A 16,787-nucleotide genomic window follows, 5' to 3' on the forward strand; every position below is an offset into this window, starting at 1 on the left:
TTTTGCAGTGAGTGTGGGCACTTTTCCCACCCCACCTTCTAATTGCAAGAAAGTCCTGGCAGCCAAAACCACATCCCACAAAATCTGTGCTATCAGTCACAGAACTTGGAATTCCTGGACCATATATGGAAACGTCAAATTTTTTCAACACTCTCATCCTAGTTAGGAACACAACAATTTAGATATCAACTTGAATTCAAAGCCACCTAATGTTCAAAAGTAAAACAAATAACAGAAAATCAACTATTAACAAATCCCTTAGCAAATCTTCTGACAGTGACTTAATGACCTCATTAAGATAAATTAATTTTCACAAATTTTATTTTGGTATTACTTCTTTTAAAATAATTGTATTACTATTTTCCTATAACAAGCGATATAAAATATATTATTTCATGCCTGTCAAGGGAGTGAGCTTTGGTAAGGATGAAAATCCAAGGACAATGGTAGAAGGAATTTTACATTGATAGTGGGATTAGTCATAGAGTAAATGAATTATAAGTAAGTGAGTAATGCATGGTCTTTAATAAGGTAATTTTTTACATAGAATCCAATGGAAAGCTCCTTATATAATAAACTAGCAGCAAAGCTCCTGGCTACAAAATCAACACACAAAAATCTGTTACAGTCTTTATACAACTAATGAACTAGAAGAGAAATTGATCAGTGAGTCAAATCTATTTTGAAATGAAACAATGCTATTTCTTTCAGTGCCCCAAAACATCAGGTATCTAACACTCAACAAAAGATTTAGGATATTTAAAACATAATAACTAAAATTCACTTAAGAAAGATACCTTAGGAAATGGGAAAATATCCCATGTTCATAGATTGAAAGAATCAATCTTCTAACTGATTCCAGATTGATTTAAAAATCAATATTGTTAAAATAATCATCCTTTTTAATTCATTCTGTAAATTCAGAGCAATTCAAATTCTGATCACATTCTTCAATGACTTTAGTCAATAATTAAGTTTATATGGAATTATGAAACACCCAGAAAAGGACCATAGAAATAGTACAGCAATCAGAGCATTTTCCTTGCAAATGGCCAACCCCAGTTTGATCCCGAGCATCCCGGAGGGGGTGGGAGGAGGATTTGGGTCACACCTGGCAGCGCTCAGGGGTTACACCTGGCTCTACTCTTAGAAATAGCTCCTGGCAGGCTCAGGGGACCATATGGGATGCCTGGATTTGAACCACTGTCCTTCTGCATGCCAGGCAAATGCCCTTCCTCCATGCTATTTCTCCGGCCCCTTGGAATGATTCCTAAACATAGTCAAATGTGGCCTAACACCTCCCCACCAAAATAAAATTTAAAAAATTTTTTAAAAAAATGGGCCCGGAGAGATAGCACAGTGGCGTTTGCCTTGCAAGCAGCCGATCCAGGACCAAAGGTGGTTGGTTCGAATCCCTGTGTCCCATATGGTCCCCCGTGCCTGCCAGGAGCTATTTTTGAGCAGACAGCCAGGAGTAACCCCTGAGCAACACCAGGTGTGCCCACCCCCCCCCAAAAAAAAAAATAAAAGAAACTAGAATAGTCCAAGTCATCCTGAGAAATTAAAAAAAAAAATGTCTCATTACCACTTACAACTGTACTTTAACACCATAATGATCAAAACAGAATGGTATTGGAATAAAGACAGGTTCTCTGACAATTCAGAATAAGGTAACCAAAGAAAAATCTTCAGATCTATAGGCAACTAATTTGACAAGGAACTAGGTACATTAAGTATACTTGCTACATAATCCCCAGTGTAAATAGACCCTGAGACCTAGGAAGGCACCAAGTTTGAAAAGTAGCTATCCCTCAGGTAGCTAGGGCCTTTTCAAACTTGGTGCCTTCCTAAGTCACCGGGTCTGTTTACCTGGGGGATGATGTAGCATATACTAAAGGTAGCCTCTTTAACAAATGATGGGGGGAAACTAGATGTTAAAGGTTAAAAAAAATTAAGCTATATCCTCTCATGCCTTTGAAAAGTCAATTCAAAGTAGATCAAAGACTTTGGGATTAAGATATACTAAATAAAATACACTGTGAAACATATAGGCAGAATATTTTAATATTTGAGCCTCAGAAATGTTTTTAATGATATGATTTCAAAGATAACAGAAACAAAAATATATCAGACTACATCAGTTTAAAAATATCTGCATGGTTAAAGAAACATAGTCTAGAATTAAAAGGTACCCAAGTGAATGGGAGAAAATATTTCATTTAACACATTAGATAGATGGTTAATAGTCAAGATATATAAAAATACAAAGATTTTTTTTAAAATTTGAAAACACTCAAAAAAATAGGGAAAAGGGGGGGGGCAGAGCAGTACTATAGTAGGTAAGGTACTTGCCTTGCATCTGGCCAGCCTGGTTTTATCCCCAATACCCTCTGTGGTCCCCTGCACATTGCCAAGAGCAATTCCTGAGTACATAGCCAAGAGTAACCCCCTGAGCATCACTGCATGTGCCCCCCCCAAAAAATGGAGAAAGGAAACCTACCAGCACTTCTCTGAAAAAGTCAGACAGATGGCCAAAATAAAATGTACTCATCATTATTTATCAAGCATATCCAAATCCAGGCATCAGTGATATATATATATATATACACATTTATGTGTGTTTGTATATATGTGTGTGTATATATAAATATATATAATATATATTTATATATACACACAAACTGTTTTGGAAAAAGCAGCTGAAAAGGAGACAGAGGCTGAGAGAGCCTCTGAAGTAGTAGGAGTAGAGAAGTAGCTACTAGAAAAAGGCTTAGTATAGAGGCCATGTGGGGAGGTGTACATGGTGGTAGAAACCGTGAAATAAAGCTGGATGACTCCTGGAACTTCATCTGACTGATTTTGTGAATCTCATCACCCTTACAGGCCTTAGGGGCAGAGGGAGCCGGGTTGAGCCCAGGAAGACCTCAACATCCCCACACCAACACTAGAACTAATCAATTTATATTAAGACAACACATACACACTACACCAGTGAGAATGTCACATATTAGAAAATCTAGAAAAAACTCTGTGTTGGCAGGATGTGGTGAAAAAAAAATAACTTGAACCCCCTGCTGCTTGGTTCAACCCCTGTGAAAAACTGTGTAGATTTCTCAAAAAGGTAAAAATAGACTTGCTATATGATCCAGCAATTCTACTCCTTGGCATCTGCTCCCAGGATAAAAAAAAATAATTCCAAAAGGATATATACATGTCATTATTCATTGCAGCACTTAGTACAATAGCTAGGATATGGAATAAACCTAGGTGTCCAGTGAAACATTGGATAATGAAGTTGTGGTGTATAAAAACAGTTGAATACTGTACAACTGCAAAGAAGGATGAAATCCTGCAATTTGTATGATACTAAGTGAAATAAATTAGAAGAAGGTCAAATATAGATAATGTCACTTATCTGTGGTATATCTGTGGGAACCCTGGTATCGATAAGGAGATGCCTAGAAAACCCTTTTCTCTAGATTATAGAAATGAAGAGGACAGGGAAGGAAAGATAGCAAGAGGGAGGTTAAGAAGAGACAGCAAGTAGCAGGTAGAAGTAAAGGACCTTGGGTATGCTGGTGGTATAGAGGTGTGTGTGTGTGTGTGTGTGTGTGTGTGTGTGTGTGTGTGTGTGCATGTGCATATAAACCACAGTGCCAACAATACTGTTAGCATGAGATCCAAACGTGTGTATGTGCGCACGCGCATATAAACCACAGTGCCAACAATACTGTTAGCATGAGATCCAAACGTGTGTGTGTGTGTGTGTGTGTGCACATGCGCATATAAACCACAGTGCCAACAATACTGTTAGCATGAGATCCAAACTACAGCAACCAAAATGTGCCTATCAAGGAGACAGGCTGGGAAATGTATGAGGAAAGTTGGAGGCATTGGTAGAAGAAAATAGATACCAGTGGTGAAATCAGTGTTAGAACATAATATGACTGAAATTTAACTATGAATAATTTTGTAAGTCACAGTGCCTTAACAAAATAAATTAATAAAAAAAAATAGTTGTTCGTTGCTTCCCTTGCATGCAGGCAACTTGAGTTCAAACCTAATGTGATTAATGGTCTTCGAGCACTGCCAATGTGACCAAAAAACAACAAAAAAGTTATTCTCTTGATGGATTCAGTTGAGCCATTAGTTTTATATATATACTGTAGACTTAAGTGGATGTATAAATAACTTTTTGTGTTGGGTCTAATATATGTGAACTGACAGTTTTACAACTTAGAAATATGGATTTTGGATATTACCCATTTTTTTTACTTTTAAGAACCACACAAAAGCACTTCTTAAAAGTTGATCTAAGGTCCATAACGATAGTACAGGGGTTAAGACACCTGATTCTCAGCCAGCCCTGGTACCATTCCCAGTACTGCATATAGTCCTTGAAGTGCCATCAGGAATGATTTCTGATCAAAGCTAGGAATATCCATAAGAACTCTAGGTGTGGCCCAAATCATAAAACCACATAAGCTGGTACAAACTAGAGGTTACTAAATTCATTTGGTATGTAGGTCCTCTTCAAAAAATAAGTCACTTGAACCCCACTTTAAAAAAAAAATAAGCAGAAGGTGCCCCACCATTTGCTCCTGAGACTACTACCAACCTACAGAGCCTCAATCATTCCAGTACCCCCTCTAAACACACACAAGGATGGTATCATGCAATCTGGAAATTTGCAGAATACAGTATATTGAAACAGATTAAATTGAGTAGGGTTAGAGGCTAATACAATTTATGTTCAAGAACTTAATGCCCCGCAAGACTCTTTAGGGTTGACTTTCTGCCTTAACCAACAAAGCCCTATTGGCAAAAAAGATTTAGGCATTTGTTAAATATATTTGATCAGTCTGGAAATATAGTTGGATGTGGTCCAAAAGCAAACCAAAGAAGAGGTGTCTAGAACTGACATATTTTTTAAATTAATGCACTGCTACCTACTCTTTTGAGGTGATGGGATAGTCCTCCTAAGTGTTGCTCAGTAAGTCTGGGAGCTACTCCTAATGATTTTCAGTCACCTGGGGCATATGATTCAATGTGAGAGTCCTAGCATGTGCTGTTGCTCAGGCTTTTCAGGGCCAGGGGCCACCCTTGAAGTATTTATCGGCCTCTAGGGCTATATACGACAATACTTAGGGGAGCAGGTGGCATTAGGGAGGGATTGATGGTATTTAAAGTAATAATATTACGGAAATATATTTTAAGGTACTTGTATAGTTTGTATATCTATTTGAAGGTTTTTTTCCTCAAACATTCCCTTAAATGTTAATTATATACAAAAATGCTTAACATAAAACGTATCATTCTAACCACTTTTAAGAATAAAGCTTGGTAACATTAAATGTTTGTCTTGTGCAATCTATGATTTTAAATATTTATGAAGTATATATCTTTAGAAATATTTTCACCAAATTTTTAGAAGAAACTTGAAACATTTCTTTTTTAAATATAATATTATTATAACATCATGATTTACCAAGTTGTTTATTACTGTTGTGTGAGGCATTAAATATTCTTTTTTTTTTTTTTTTTTTTTGGTTTTGGGGCCACATCAGGTCCTTCCCGTACAAGGCAAACGCCCTACCATTGTGCTATTTCTCCAGCCCCTGAGGCATTAAATATTCAAACAGCAATTCTACTTCCAGTGTGACCTTCACCAATGCTTCCATTTTTCTAGCTTTAATCCTAACTTGCCCCTTTGCGGGCACAAACTAATTTACTTCATATTGTTTGGTACAAAACAAAGGCAAATAGAATCAAAATTTAGATCAATAAATGTTAATTTAGAATAATTGTTCTCTCAATAGTGTTAGTAAAGTTATTGTCAAAGATCGAGGGCCCAGAGAGATAGCACAGCGGCGTTTGCCTTGCAAGCAGCCGATCCAGGACCAAAGGTGGTTGGTTCGAATCCCGGTGTCCCATATGGTCCCCCGTGCCTGCCAGGAACTATTTCTGAGCAGACAGCCAGGAGTAACCCCTGAGCACCGCCGGGTGTGGCCCAAAAATCAAAAAAAAAAAAAAAAAAAAAAAAAAAAAGATCGTACTGAACTGTAGTTGGTTTCTAATTGAGCTTCTGTGTTACTGTTAAACTCACTTAGCTTGGTGTTCTGTGTAACTTCCCATCAGATTTGCTGTAATTCTATGGGTTGACACTAAGAAATTTTGAGGTAGTTGGTGTTGCAAGTTAGATTTTGGTGGCTTGGCAGTCAGTTTGAGGTTCCGTTGTAGAGCTGCACCATTTGTGTCAGATGGTACCATGTGTCTTTAGCTTGTGCCTTCAGGTAGAAAGGGAGAATCTGCTCACCCCCATTCCAGAAGGCCCTGGAGTTGTCAAACCAGACCTGCCTACCTGGGAATATTAGTGGCCATTATGTTCATTTGAAGTTTATTAGAGCAGGACCATTTTTCTGCCAGCAAGATAACCAGGCATGGTGGGAGTTGTTCCAAACTTGAAGTATTTCTGCCCTTCACAATAACCTTTGTCATGACACAAGGACATAAGTGAAATATATTTTTTTTCTTTCTTGGGAGAAACATGTAGGACATGTCATATGTTTATCTCTTTGACATTATTATAAAAACTCAGACAAAATTTTGGACTAAGTGTTTAACTCAAATCATTAAATAACAGAATCATATTAAATAAAGATAACTACTAAACTTTTATTAATAATAAAACTTTAGAAAATGAGCAAGTCTTGGTTTCCCATAACTAATACTTTAAATTATATTCATGTCTTTTTTCTTTGATTTTCAAATCACCTTACTTTATGCAAAAGTGACTTTGTGATCATTCTTTTAAAAAATAATTTGTTTGTGGGTAGATTTTTTAATCTCCTCAAAATGAGTAAAACTAAACTTCGCTTTTAGGGTGTTTTTTTTTTTTAACTGTTACACCTCCTTTATGCTTTACTTGTGCAGCAACAAAGTAAATCAACTTTCTTACATCTCTGTATTTTCAGCCAACTCAGACAGTAATGCCGGGACAAGTCATGCGGGTCACAACAGGTGCTCCAATTCCTTGCGGTGCTGATGCTGTAGTGCAAGTGGAAGATACTGAACTTATCAGGGAATCCGATGATGTAAGTACCACCAGGTCTTACTTTGCCTTTCCTTTGACAGTATTAAAAGTCATGCCCATTTTCTTCATTGTATATGGAGTTAATCCAATTTTATAATTATGTTTACATAGTAGTACTTAGGTTCCCTTAAAAGAAGGGGTTGTCTTTTGTTACAGAATTTTTATGATCATTACTGAGAATATGGAAGAATTTTTGCACAATAGATATAGAAAAATCTACATACAGATAAGAAAACAAACTACCTCAGTAGTAACAAAAATATTAACTGTTCACATACCTTCTGGCTGCGAATTTTTTTTTATTAATACTAACTCCTGATAAAGTGGGAAGAAGAATTTGATAAATAATTTAATAGAAAATACTTGGACAAGTTTGGGGAGGGGTTGTATTTTGGTTTTGGTTTTTTGGACCACACTCCACGGTGCTCAAGGGTTACTCCTGGCTCTGTGCTCAGGTATCATTCCTGTATGTGCTCAAGGACCATATGGGATCCTGGGAATCAAACCTGAGTCTGCCATGTACAAGGCAAACTCCCCTACCTGCTGTGCTATCACTCTGGCCCATGGACAAGTTTTCTTTAATATTACAGTAAGTCAAGAATTTAAACAAAATGATTCTTTCAAGTCTGGCTTTCTATAATTAAGATATCTCTGTGTCACCACAACCTGTAAATACTAAAATAAACTACTCATGGATGTTATTTTGGTTTTAGCAGGCCTTAGTCTCACTAAAACTGATAATTATTGAAAATAGAAAGTGGCTCACTAATATAAATAGCAGTCTCCAGTGAAGTCTTTTTTTTTTTTTTTTTTTTTTTGTGGTTTTTGGGTCACACCCGGCAGTGCTCAGGGGTTATTTCTGGCTCCACGCTCAGAAATTGCTCCTGGCAGGCACAGAGGACCATATGGGGCGCCGGGATTCGAACTGATGACCTCCTGCATGAAAGGCAAACGCCTTACCTCCATGCTATCTCTCCGGCCCCTCCAGTGAAGTCTTAATGACTAGTATATTATTTGTTTTGTGAAGAACTTTAAGATATATTTTAAAGGCTAAAGTTAAAAAATTAAATATATTTCTCTTGAGCTTGGTATATAGTAAGATTTGGACAGTTTGAATGACATACTCATTTTATCTTGTTTATTTCCTTGTTGCTTTTTAAAAATTGAGGTACTATGGGTTACAATACTATAAATGTATATATATATATATATATATATTTCAGGGGTATGTTACCACAACATACTCATCGCCAGAGGACTAATATCCTTCTACCACTGTCCATAAGAGTCCTCCCGTTTATTCTGCACTGATTTAAATCAGCCTCACACACATAAAGCTTAAACCATTCAACTTCTATCATGTAAATCACATTGCCTAAGGTAAGAACTGGTCAGGAGATTTGTTTGCATTAGGGAAACTATCAGATCATTGACATTCAAAATACATACATCTATAGACTCTCAGATGACAGTTTGAGTTTTAATATCATAATATCATTTATATCACTTTAAATGTAAAACTGATAATCACCATTAATTTATAGATTAAAAACTTGTATCCTACATTGAAAGTTTTGCACATATTTTGGTTCCTTCCCATGCTATTTATTATTCATAGAAACCAAAGAGAAATATTCTCTCCATGCACAATTACTATCTATTAAGATAGTCACATATTTATCCTCTAAAAATTCACAAATATTAATTTATATTCAACAAATACATAGAACTATTTTATTTCAATAAATAGGTGATTTTTTTTAAATCTTGAAATTATTTCTATTCATTCCTTAAAATCAAACCTAATTTTTCAGCAAGCTCTGATACAAATTTATTACATTCAAAGTATTTAGCAAGTGGTTTTCTGTTTCTTTGTATTAGTGTGCATTGTAGGCCTGTATGATGATAAAGCATTTGAGCAGTTAATTTCCTTTAATCATAAATTCTTTATATAGTTCTGTTTGAAATCATGTGACTTGTTCTTGTTGTAGGGTACAGAAGAACTTGAAGTACGAATTCTGGTGCAAGCTCGGCCAGGCCAAGATATAAGGTAAGTTCTTAAGATACAGAATGTATAGCCAGTTTTTATTTGTATGTGACCATGAACTTAAAAAGAATATGGGCTACTACAAAGCCACAACTCAGTCAAATAAACATGATTTTTTTTTTAGGATTTTTTTGTTCGTTTGTTTGTTTTGTTTTGTTTTGTTTTGGGGTCACACTCAGTTGTACTAAAGGGGTTATTCCTGGCTCTGTGCTCAGAAATCGCTCCTGACAGGCTGTACCCCTCCTGGGCAGCCACATGCAAAGCAAAGACCCTGACACTGTGCTATCTCTCCAGCCCCATTTTTTTTAGGATTTTTAATAGAAACAAAATGAATTTTCTGAATTTCTCCATCCTCTCCTCTTTTTTTTTTTTTTTTTTTTTTACAAAGATAATATCGGGGCCAGAGAGAGCACAGTGGTAAGGCGTTTGCCTTAGACACAAAAGGATGGTGGTTCCAATCCCGGCATCCCATATGGTCCCCCAAGCCTGCCAGGAATGATTTCTGAGCATTGAGCCAGGAGTAACCCCTGAAGTAACCCCTGAGTGCTGCCAGGTGTGACCTAAAAACAAAGATAATAATATCAAATAAAACAGTAAAAGACAATATTATGGAGGTAAAATTTTGAACCTTATAACTCAAAACAATCCTACTTGGTAATTCAAAATTATCCAGCTCTTCCCCCAAATAATCCATAAATTTACATTCATTTGGGTCCAGAGGGGTGGCGCAAAGGGTAAGGCATCCGCCTTGCCCATGCTAGCCTAGGTCGGACCCACGGTTGATTCCCCGGTGTCCCATATGGTCCTTAGGAGTGATTTCTGAGCACATAGCCAAGAGTAACCCTGAGTGTCACTGGGTGTGGCTGAAAAACAAAAACAAACAAAATTTACATGCATTTCTTTTGTGTTGTTGTTGTTATTTTGCTGTGGGCTACACTACCCATGCTCTGGGGTTACTGCTGGCTCTGCACGCAGGAATCACTCCTGGTAAGTGCTCAGGACCATATGGGGTGCCAGTAATCAAACCCAGTTTGGCTGCATGCAAGTCAAACACCTTACTTGCTGTACTATTTTTCTAGCCCAAAACTTGTCATTATAGATAAATTTTGGATTATTTATACAGTTAGCTGATTATGTCTCCTCTACTACTTACTTAAAATAACTGAATAATTTGCTATTTTATATATAAAAATGAGACAAATGTACCCTCATAAACTATTAATATGCTTTAAATTAATTTTCAGTAATAAAATATATTTTTCCTTGACTCTAAATTTTCCTTTTGATTAAGAAGTATTATTCTTCATCATATTGTTTATGATTTGTTCTTCTTTGTCTTTCAGACCCATTGGCCATGATATTAAAAGAGGAGAATGTGTTTTAGCCAAGGGAACTCATATGGGTCCCTCAGAGATTGGTCTTCTAGCAACTGTAGGTGTCACAGAGGTTGAAGTTAATAAGTTTCCAGTGGTTGCAGTAATGTCAACAGGGAATGAGGTAAAAAAAAAAAAAAAAAAAAAAAACTAAGGTGGTTGGGGACTTGGGCTTTTAGTTAAGAGTCTTTAAATCATTTGTTCCATATCATGAATAGAAACAAGTATATTTTGCTTCTTAATCACATTACTGAAATAGAAAAATAATAAGTAGCCCTCAGGAAAGTTTAAGTACAAAAATATAGAGGAAGTACTAAAAATCACATAGAAAGAAATGTTCCTTTCCATTGATTATAATAAAATATTACAACCAATGACCTTTCCATACTCTCAGTACAAAGGATCTTAGCTGCTAGCCATAGATATTTGGCCATTACAAACTCAATCTGTTAGGATAGTGAACTGTGCTTTCTCTGCTACTAAGGTAATGAACTGCCTCTGAGTCTGAAGTAATCCAATTAATTGGGATGTTACAGTTGGCTTTTCTCTAAATGTTCTTTAAGGTCTTTAATCAGTGAACAGTGTTTGAGAATCATTTTTTTCTCTAAACTGTAGCATTTTTTTTTGTGGCTTTCTATTCAGAATATGCCCCCAAAAATGTCATTTCAGTCCTGATTTAGAAAGGTGAATTTAATAGTTTTTTTTTCTGAGAATTCAAATTATTTTACATTCCCAATTTTGCTTAGATTATACAGAATTTCCATTGGTAACTGAAAAGTCAAATGGAATATTGAAAAGTGACTCTGCCAAATATTTAGTACCTAAGAACAGAAGAAAAAATAATGAGTTTTTAAATAACTCCTTTGACTTTACTATTTTAAAAAATGAGTCCACAGACATAATACAATGCCTGCTTTACATGCTGCCAACCGAAGTTCGATCCCCAGCATCCACTATAGTCTCCAGAGCCTGCCTGGAGTGATTCCTAAGAGCATAACCAGGAGTAACCCCTAAATACCACCAGGTGCGGTCCAAAACCAAAATAAATAAGTATTTTTTTTTAATTTGGGGGTGAAGTGATAGTCCACCAGGTAGGGCACTTGCCTGGCACATAGCCAACCTTGGTTTGGCCCCTGGGACCCCATATGCCCCACCCCAGCCCTACCAGTAGTGATCTTCAGAGCAACCAGGAGTAAGTCCTGAGTACACTACAGCAAACAACAAAAAAGATTAGCAGAATTTTTTACCTAAATTTGTTCTAAAAATGCATCATCATTATCATTTTAACTTCTTGAAATATTAGAAGTAAACATGTTAGCAATTTTTTTTAAGCTCTCTCTTTTCTATTCTGTTACTACTGTTCAGTGAGGGCCAGGGAAATAGCTCAACGTATGGAATACATGCTTCACTCATGTGAAATCCTGACTTTAATCCCTTCCACAACATAGCTTCAGTGCACCACTCAAATAGATATGCTAATATATGTATTCGTTGATTTTATAATCTGACTATTCATATTAAAATTTAGATAATACTATCCAAATTACATTATTATGGGCATATATTTATAATCTAATATATTCAATAAATACAGAGCATCACCTCCTGCAATACCAAGCAGGAATTCTCTTTACTAAATATTAAACTTAGGTGATTACACTATACACTATGATGTGTATAGTGTATCTTATATCTGTATATTATGTATAGTGTAATCACATAAGTTTACTTAAAAGCTATTAAAAAGGAAAGAATGTCCAGCAGTGTAACATCAGCTTCCTTTTGGCACATAGTTCACAAAGCCATCTATGAATTATTTTCTTTTTTTTTTAAGTTATAATTCTGGTGCAGGGAAATAAGAATCATGCTAGGAGATTATGGAAACTACCCATTTAGAAGCCCCTTGTATCATATAGAAATCAAAATGTTTTTTTATGCAGGGGATTTATTTCTTTTGGGGAGCCACATGTAGTAATGCTCAAGGATCACTCCTAGGACTATTTGAGTTCTGGGGATCAAGTCCAAGTCCATCATGTGCATGGCAGGTGCCTTTCCTGCTGTACTCTCTCTAGCCCCTGAAAATGAAGGTGTCTTATATCAGTTATGTAGGTTCCCAGGTTCCCAGAAGGGAAAAGCCCCCTACCACACAATTCCATTCATAAAAGCCAGAGTTATGACTACTTACTAAGCGTCTATAGTTTTCAACCCACTTGTAAATTACTAATCAGATCATTTTTATCATAAGAAAAGTAGCCTAGAAACAGACAGTTATTTCATTAACAAATTTCTGAGGAACAGAACTAGAAGATAAATTTAAAGTCAATTTCTCCTTAGAAATGGAAAAGGGGTTTTGTTAATACTTAGCTTCACACAAGAAGATACATTTTCTCTAGAAAATTAGAAGATAATAATAACAATGACGATAAGTCACTCTGCTTTTTAGCATCACTCTATATTGGCCATATTGAATAGTAAGACTTCTCACCATAAACAGACCACTTCTTCTCCACTCTGTATGCTAGTGTGATGCTATGTCCTATTCTTATTCTCACTACTGAGGAAATACAAGAAAACATGATGGACAAATTTAGAGCTCTTCAATAATTTATATTCTAATTGGTGAGAAAACTTAACCTTTGAAATGTTGGTCAGAGGTGTGAAGTTAAAGAATAAGATAATCGAATGGTAGTAAAGAGATATGTGCCAGATATTCTTTCCTGAAACTTACTGCAGGAGTTAATCAGCTTTACTGAGCCCCTCCAATGTGTTTAAGAGGTTGACAAGTTATTAATTGTAGTATATGAAAAAGTTTCGATAAGATTATTCTTGGAATTGTTGTATATAAAAGTATTTCCTTAGGATTGTTCTGTGACTGTTGCCCCACCTAGCCCTTCCAGGTGGAGGCGCTGTGGGGTTGGCAATAAATAGCTTGATGGAGAGGGGTGAGGGGGGTCCTTTTGTGAAAGCTGCAGGCTGCAAGAGGATTCTCTCACTCTCTTTGCCCAGTCTTTTACACCCTATCCTTCTTGTCTGTGTGGATTATTATTTGCTGCAGATAAATATTACCAAGGTCTCCCCCCGAAAGGGGACAAGGGGATGGGAAGTAATTTCTCATTCTGGGGACTGTTCTTGGATTCACAAATACCCAACAAAGGATTTAACTGCCCAGATAATTTACAATTAATAAATTTTATTACTTTATCCTTTAACCAAAAAATATTTTAAAAGTTTAGCCTCACAGAACCATTTATTATTCTCTCCAACATCATAAAGATGGGAGCACAAAAATATTCAATTTCCCAAATTTTCTTTACAGCTGTGGTCCTGTTATATATTGTCATTAGGATATTATAACATAATAGAAGATGAAAGTAGCAAAACACAAACTCTTTTTTTTTTATTTAAACACCTTGATTACATACATGATTGTGTTTGGGTTTCAGTCATGTAAAGAACGCCACCCATCACCAGTGCAACATTCCCATCACCAATGTCCCAAGTCTCCCTCCTCCCCACCTGACCCCTGCCTGTACTCTAAACAGGCTCTCCATTTCCCTCATACATTCTCATTATTAGGAAAGTTCAAAATGTAGTTATTTCTCAGACCAATATCCCTGATGAACACAGATGCAAAGATCCTCAACAAAATCCTGGCGAACAGGATCCAGTGCCTCATCAAGAAGATCATTCACTTTGATCAAGTAGGTTTCATCCCAGGAATGCAAGGATGGTTTAACATCCGTAAATCTATCAATATAATACACAACATAAACAACAACAAAAATAAAAATCACATGGTCATATCAATAGATGCAGAAAAAGCATTTGATAAGGTTCAACACCCATTCTTGATGAAAACTCTCAGCAAGATAGGAATAAAAGGAACCTTTCTCAATATAGTCAAAGCCATCTACCAGAAGCCAGTGGCAAATATTATCCTCAATGGAGAAAAACTAAAATCCTTTCCTCTAAATTCTGGTACAAGACAAGGCTGTCCTCTCTCACCACTCCTATTCAACATAGCACTGGAAGTACTTGCTATAGCGATTAGGCAAGAAAAAGATATCAAGGGAATCCAGATAGGAAAGGAAGGAGTCAAGCTCTCACTGTTTGCAGATGACATGATACTCTACTTAGAAAACCCTAAAGACTCTACCAAAAAGCTTCTAGAAATAATAGATTTGTATAGCAAAGTGGCAGGATACAAAATTAACACACAAAAATCAATGGCCTTTTTATACACTAATAATGATAGGGAAGAAATGGACATTATTTCTCTAATTAAACTCATCACTCTTTGTGGTGAGCTTCCTGTGGTGAGCTGGAACTTCCAGCTCTTTTCTCTTTTGTGTCTAAAAATTATTATTGCAAGAATGTCTTTCATTTTTCTTAAAACCCATAGATGAGTGAGACCATTCTGCGTTTTTCTCTCTCTCTCTCTCTGGCTTATTTCACTCAGCATAATAGATTCCGTGTACATCCATGTATAGGAAAATTTCATGACTTCATCTCTCCTGACAGCTGCATAATATTCCATTGTGTATATGTACCACAGTTTCTTTAGCCATTCATCTGTTGAAGGGCATCTTGGTTGTTTCCAGAGTCTTGCTATGGTAAATAGTGCTGCAATGAATATAGGTGTAAGGAAGGGGTTTTTGTACTGTATTTTGCAAAACACAAACTCTTTAAGGGTCAATAGCATGACTTTTCCTAACAATCATAGGGATGATGATGACTTCCTATAGTTAATGATCTTTGGTGGCAATATACTTTCCTTTGTTTCTCTGAACCTCCAAATATAATAAGTTCTCCCTTCTCTCATACCCTTCCATTTGAAATACCTAAAGGAATTTTGTTTTCCTGCTCAGACCTGACTTACAGTCTTCTATTTTATATAGGGCAATCAGGCCTCATTGATGCAGTGAAATTAGAGTGGAAATCTGAAGGAAGTGAGTGTGTATTACATGTGAGAGGAATTGTGTTCCAAACAGAGGGAACAACAAACAGAAAAGCCCTGAGGTAGGGTGCATGCTTGTCATGTTTGAGGAACAGCAAGGAGATCAATGTGACTGGTAGAGGAAAATGAGTGAAGTACATGGAGACAATTAGAGAGTTAACAGAAGCAAGATCATTTTATTCAAAATGGTCAGTTTTGAGAAAGAATATAACATCTCAAATTGTTGAATGTTAATGTGCCTTTTACCCTAGCACAGCATATAGAACGAAAAGTAGAAAGAATAGAGAGACTTAGAGGGGCTGGAGAGATAGCATGGAGGTAAGGCGTTTGCCTTTCATACAGAAGGTCATCGGTTCAAATCCCGGCATCCCATATGGTCTCCTGAGCCTGCCAGGAGCAATTTCTGCCAGGCATAATTCCTGAGCGCTGTCGGGTGTGACCCAAAAACCAAAAAAAAAAAAAAAAAAAAAAAAAAGAATAGACTTAGAAAAGCAGATACCAAATATCCCATCATGAAATTCGGATCAGAGTATTAGCAGTGGAGATGGGGTGAAAAACTGTTTAAATCCAAGATATGCTTTCAAGATAAATCCCGCAGGAATTTGCTAGTGAATTCTAAATAGAATATGAGGGAAAGTAAGAAATCAAGATGAGGGGCCGGAGAGATAGCATGGAGGTAAGGTGTTTGCCTTTCATGCAGGAGGTTATGGGTTCGAATCCCGGCGTCCCATATGGTCCCCCGTGCCTGCCAGGAGCAATTTCTGAGTGCATAGTCAGGAATAACCCCTGAGCGTCACCAGGTGTGGCCCAAAAACCAAAAAAATCAATAGATAATTGTAGAGGGCTTAAGATCTTTTCCTTACATCCTACCAACAATGGTTTAATCCCTGGTTTCACTCATGTTCCCCTAAATACTACTCGAGATCACTTCTGACCACAAAACCAGAACTAGTTCCTACAAAGAAAGAGATAGATTAGATAAATAGATAGATTTGTGAATCAAGATAGATAGATAATAGATCAATAGATTTGTGAGTCAAGATAGATTTTAGATAGATTTGTGAGGGAGGGTGGGTGGGTGGGTAGGTAGGTAGGTAGGTAGGTAGGTAGGTAGGTAGGTAGGTAGATAATAGAATTGTGAGTCAAGATAAAGTTACCTAGGATATAAGTACAAAGAGAAGAGAGAAAATATGAATTTTGTTATTTAGGTAGATAGGTAGGTAGGTAGGTAGGTAGGTAGGTAGGTAGGTAGGTAGGTAGGTAAGTAGGTAGGTAGATAATAGAATTGTGAGTCAAGATAAAGTTACCTAGGATATA

The 16,787-nt window shown here is 36.5% G+C and overlaps 1 protein-coding gene across 13 annotated transcripts in view; it reads left to right on the top strand.

The window, feature by feature from the left end:
- GPHN (gephyrin) overlaps window positions 1-16,787 on the top strand; it is a 398,145-nt gene that overhangs the window by 322,823 nt on the left and 58,535 nt on the right. For all 13 annotated transcript variants that reach the window (XM_049770336.1, XM_049770338.1, XM_049770337.1 and 10 more), the window contains 3 exons: window positions 6,975-7,094; window positions 9,085-9,143; window positions 10,484-10,637. In XM_049770336.1, the coding sequence (XP_049626293.1) occupies window positions 6,975-7,094; window positions 9,085-9,143; window positions 10,484-10,637 (333 nt within the window). The remainder of the gene's footprint in view (window positions 1-6,974; window positions 7,095-9,084; window positions 9,144-10,483; window positions 10,638-16,787) is intronic.

This window comes from Suncus etruscus, chromosome 3 (genome assembly GCF_024139225.1).
Source record: "Suncus etruscus isolate mSunEtr1 chromosome 3, mSunEtr1.pri.cur, whole genome shotgun sequence".
Lineage (NCBI taxonomy): Eukaryota > Metazoa > Chordata > Mammalia > Eulipotyphla > Soricidae > Suncus > Suncus etruscus.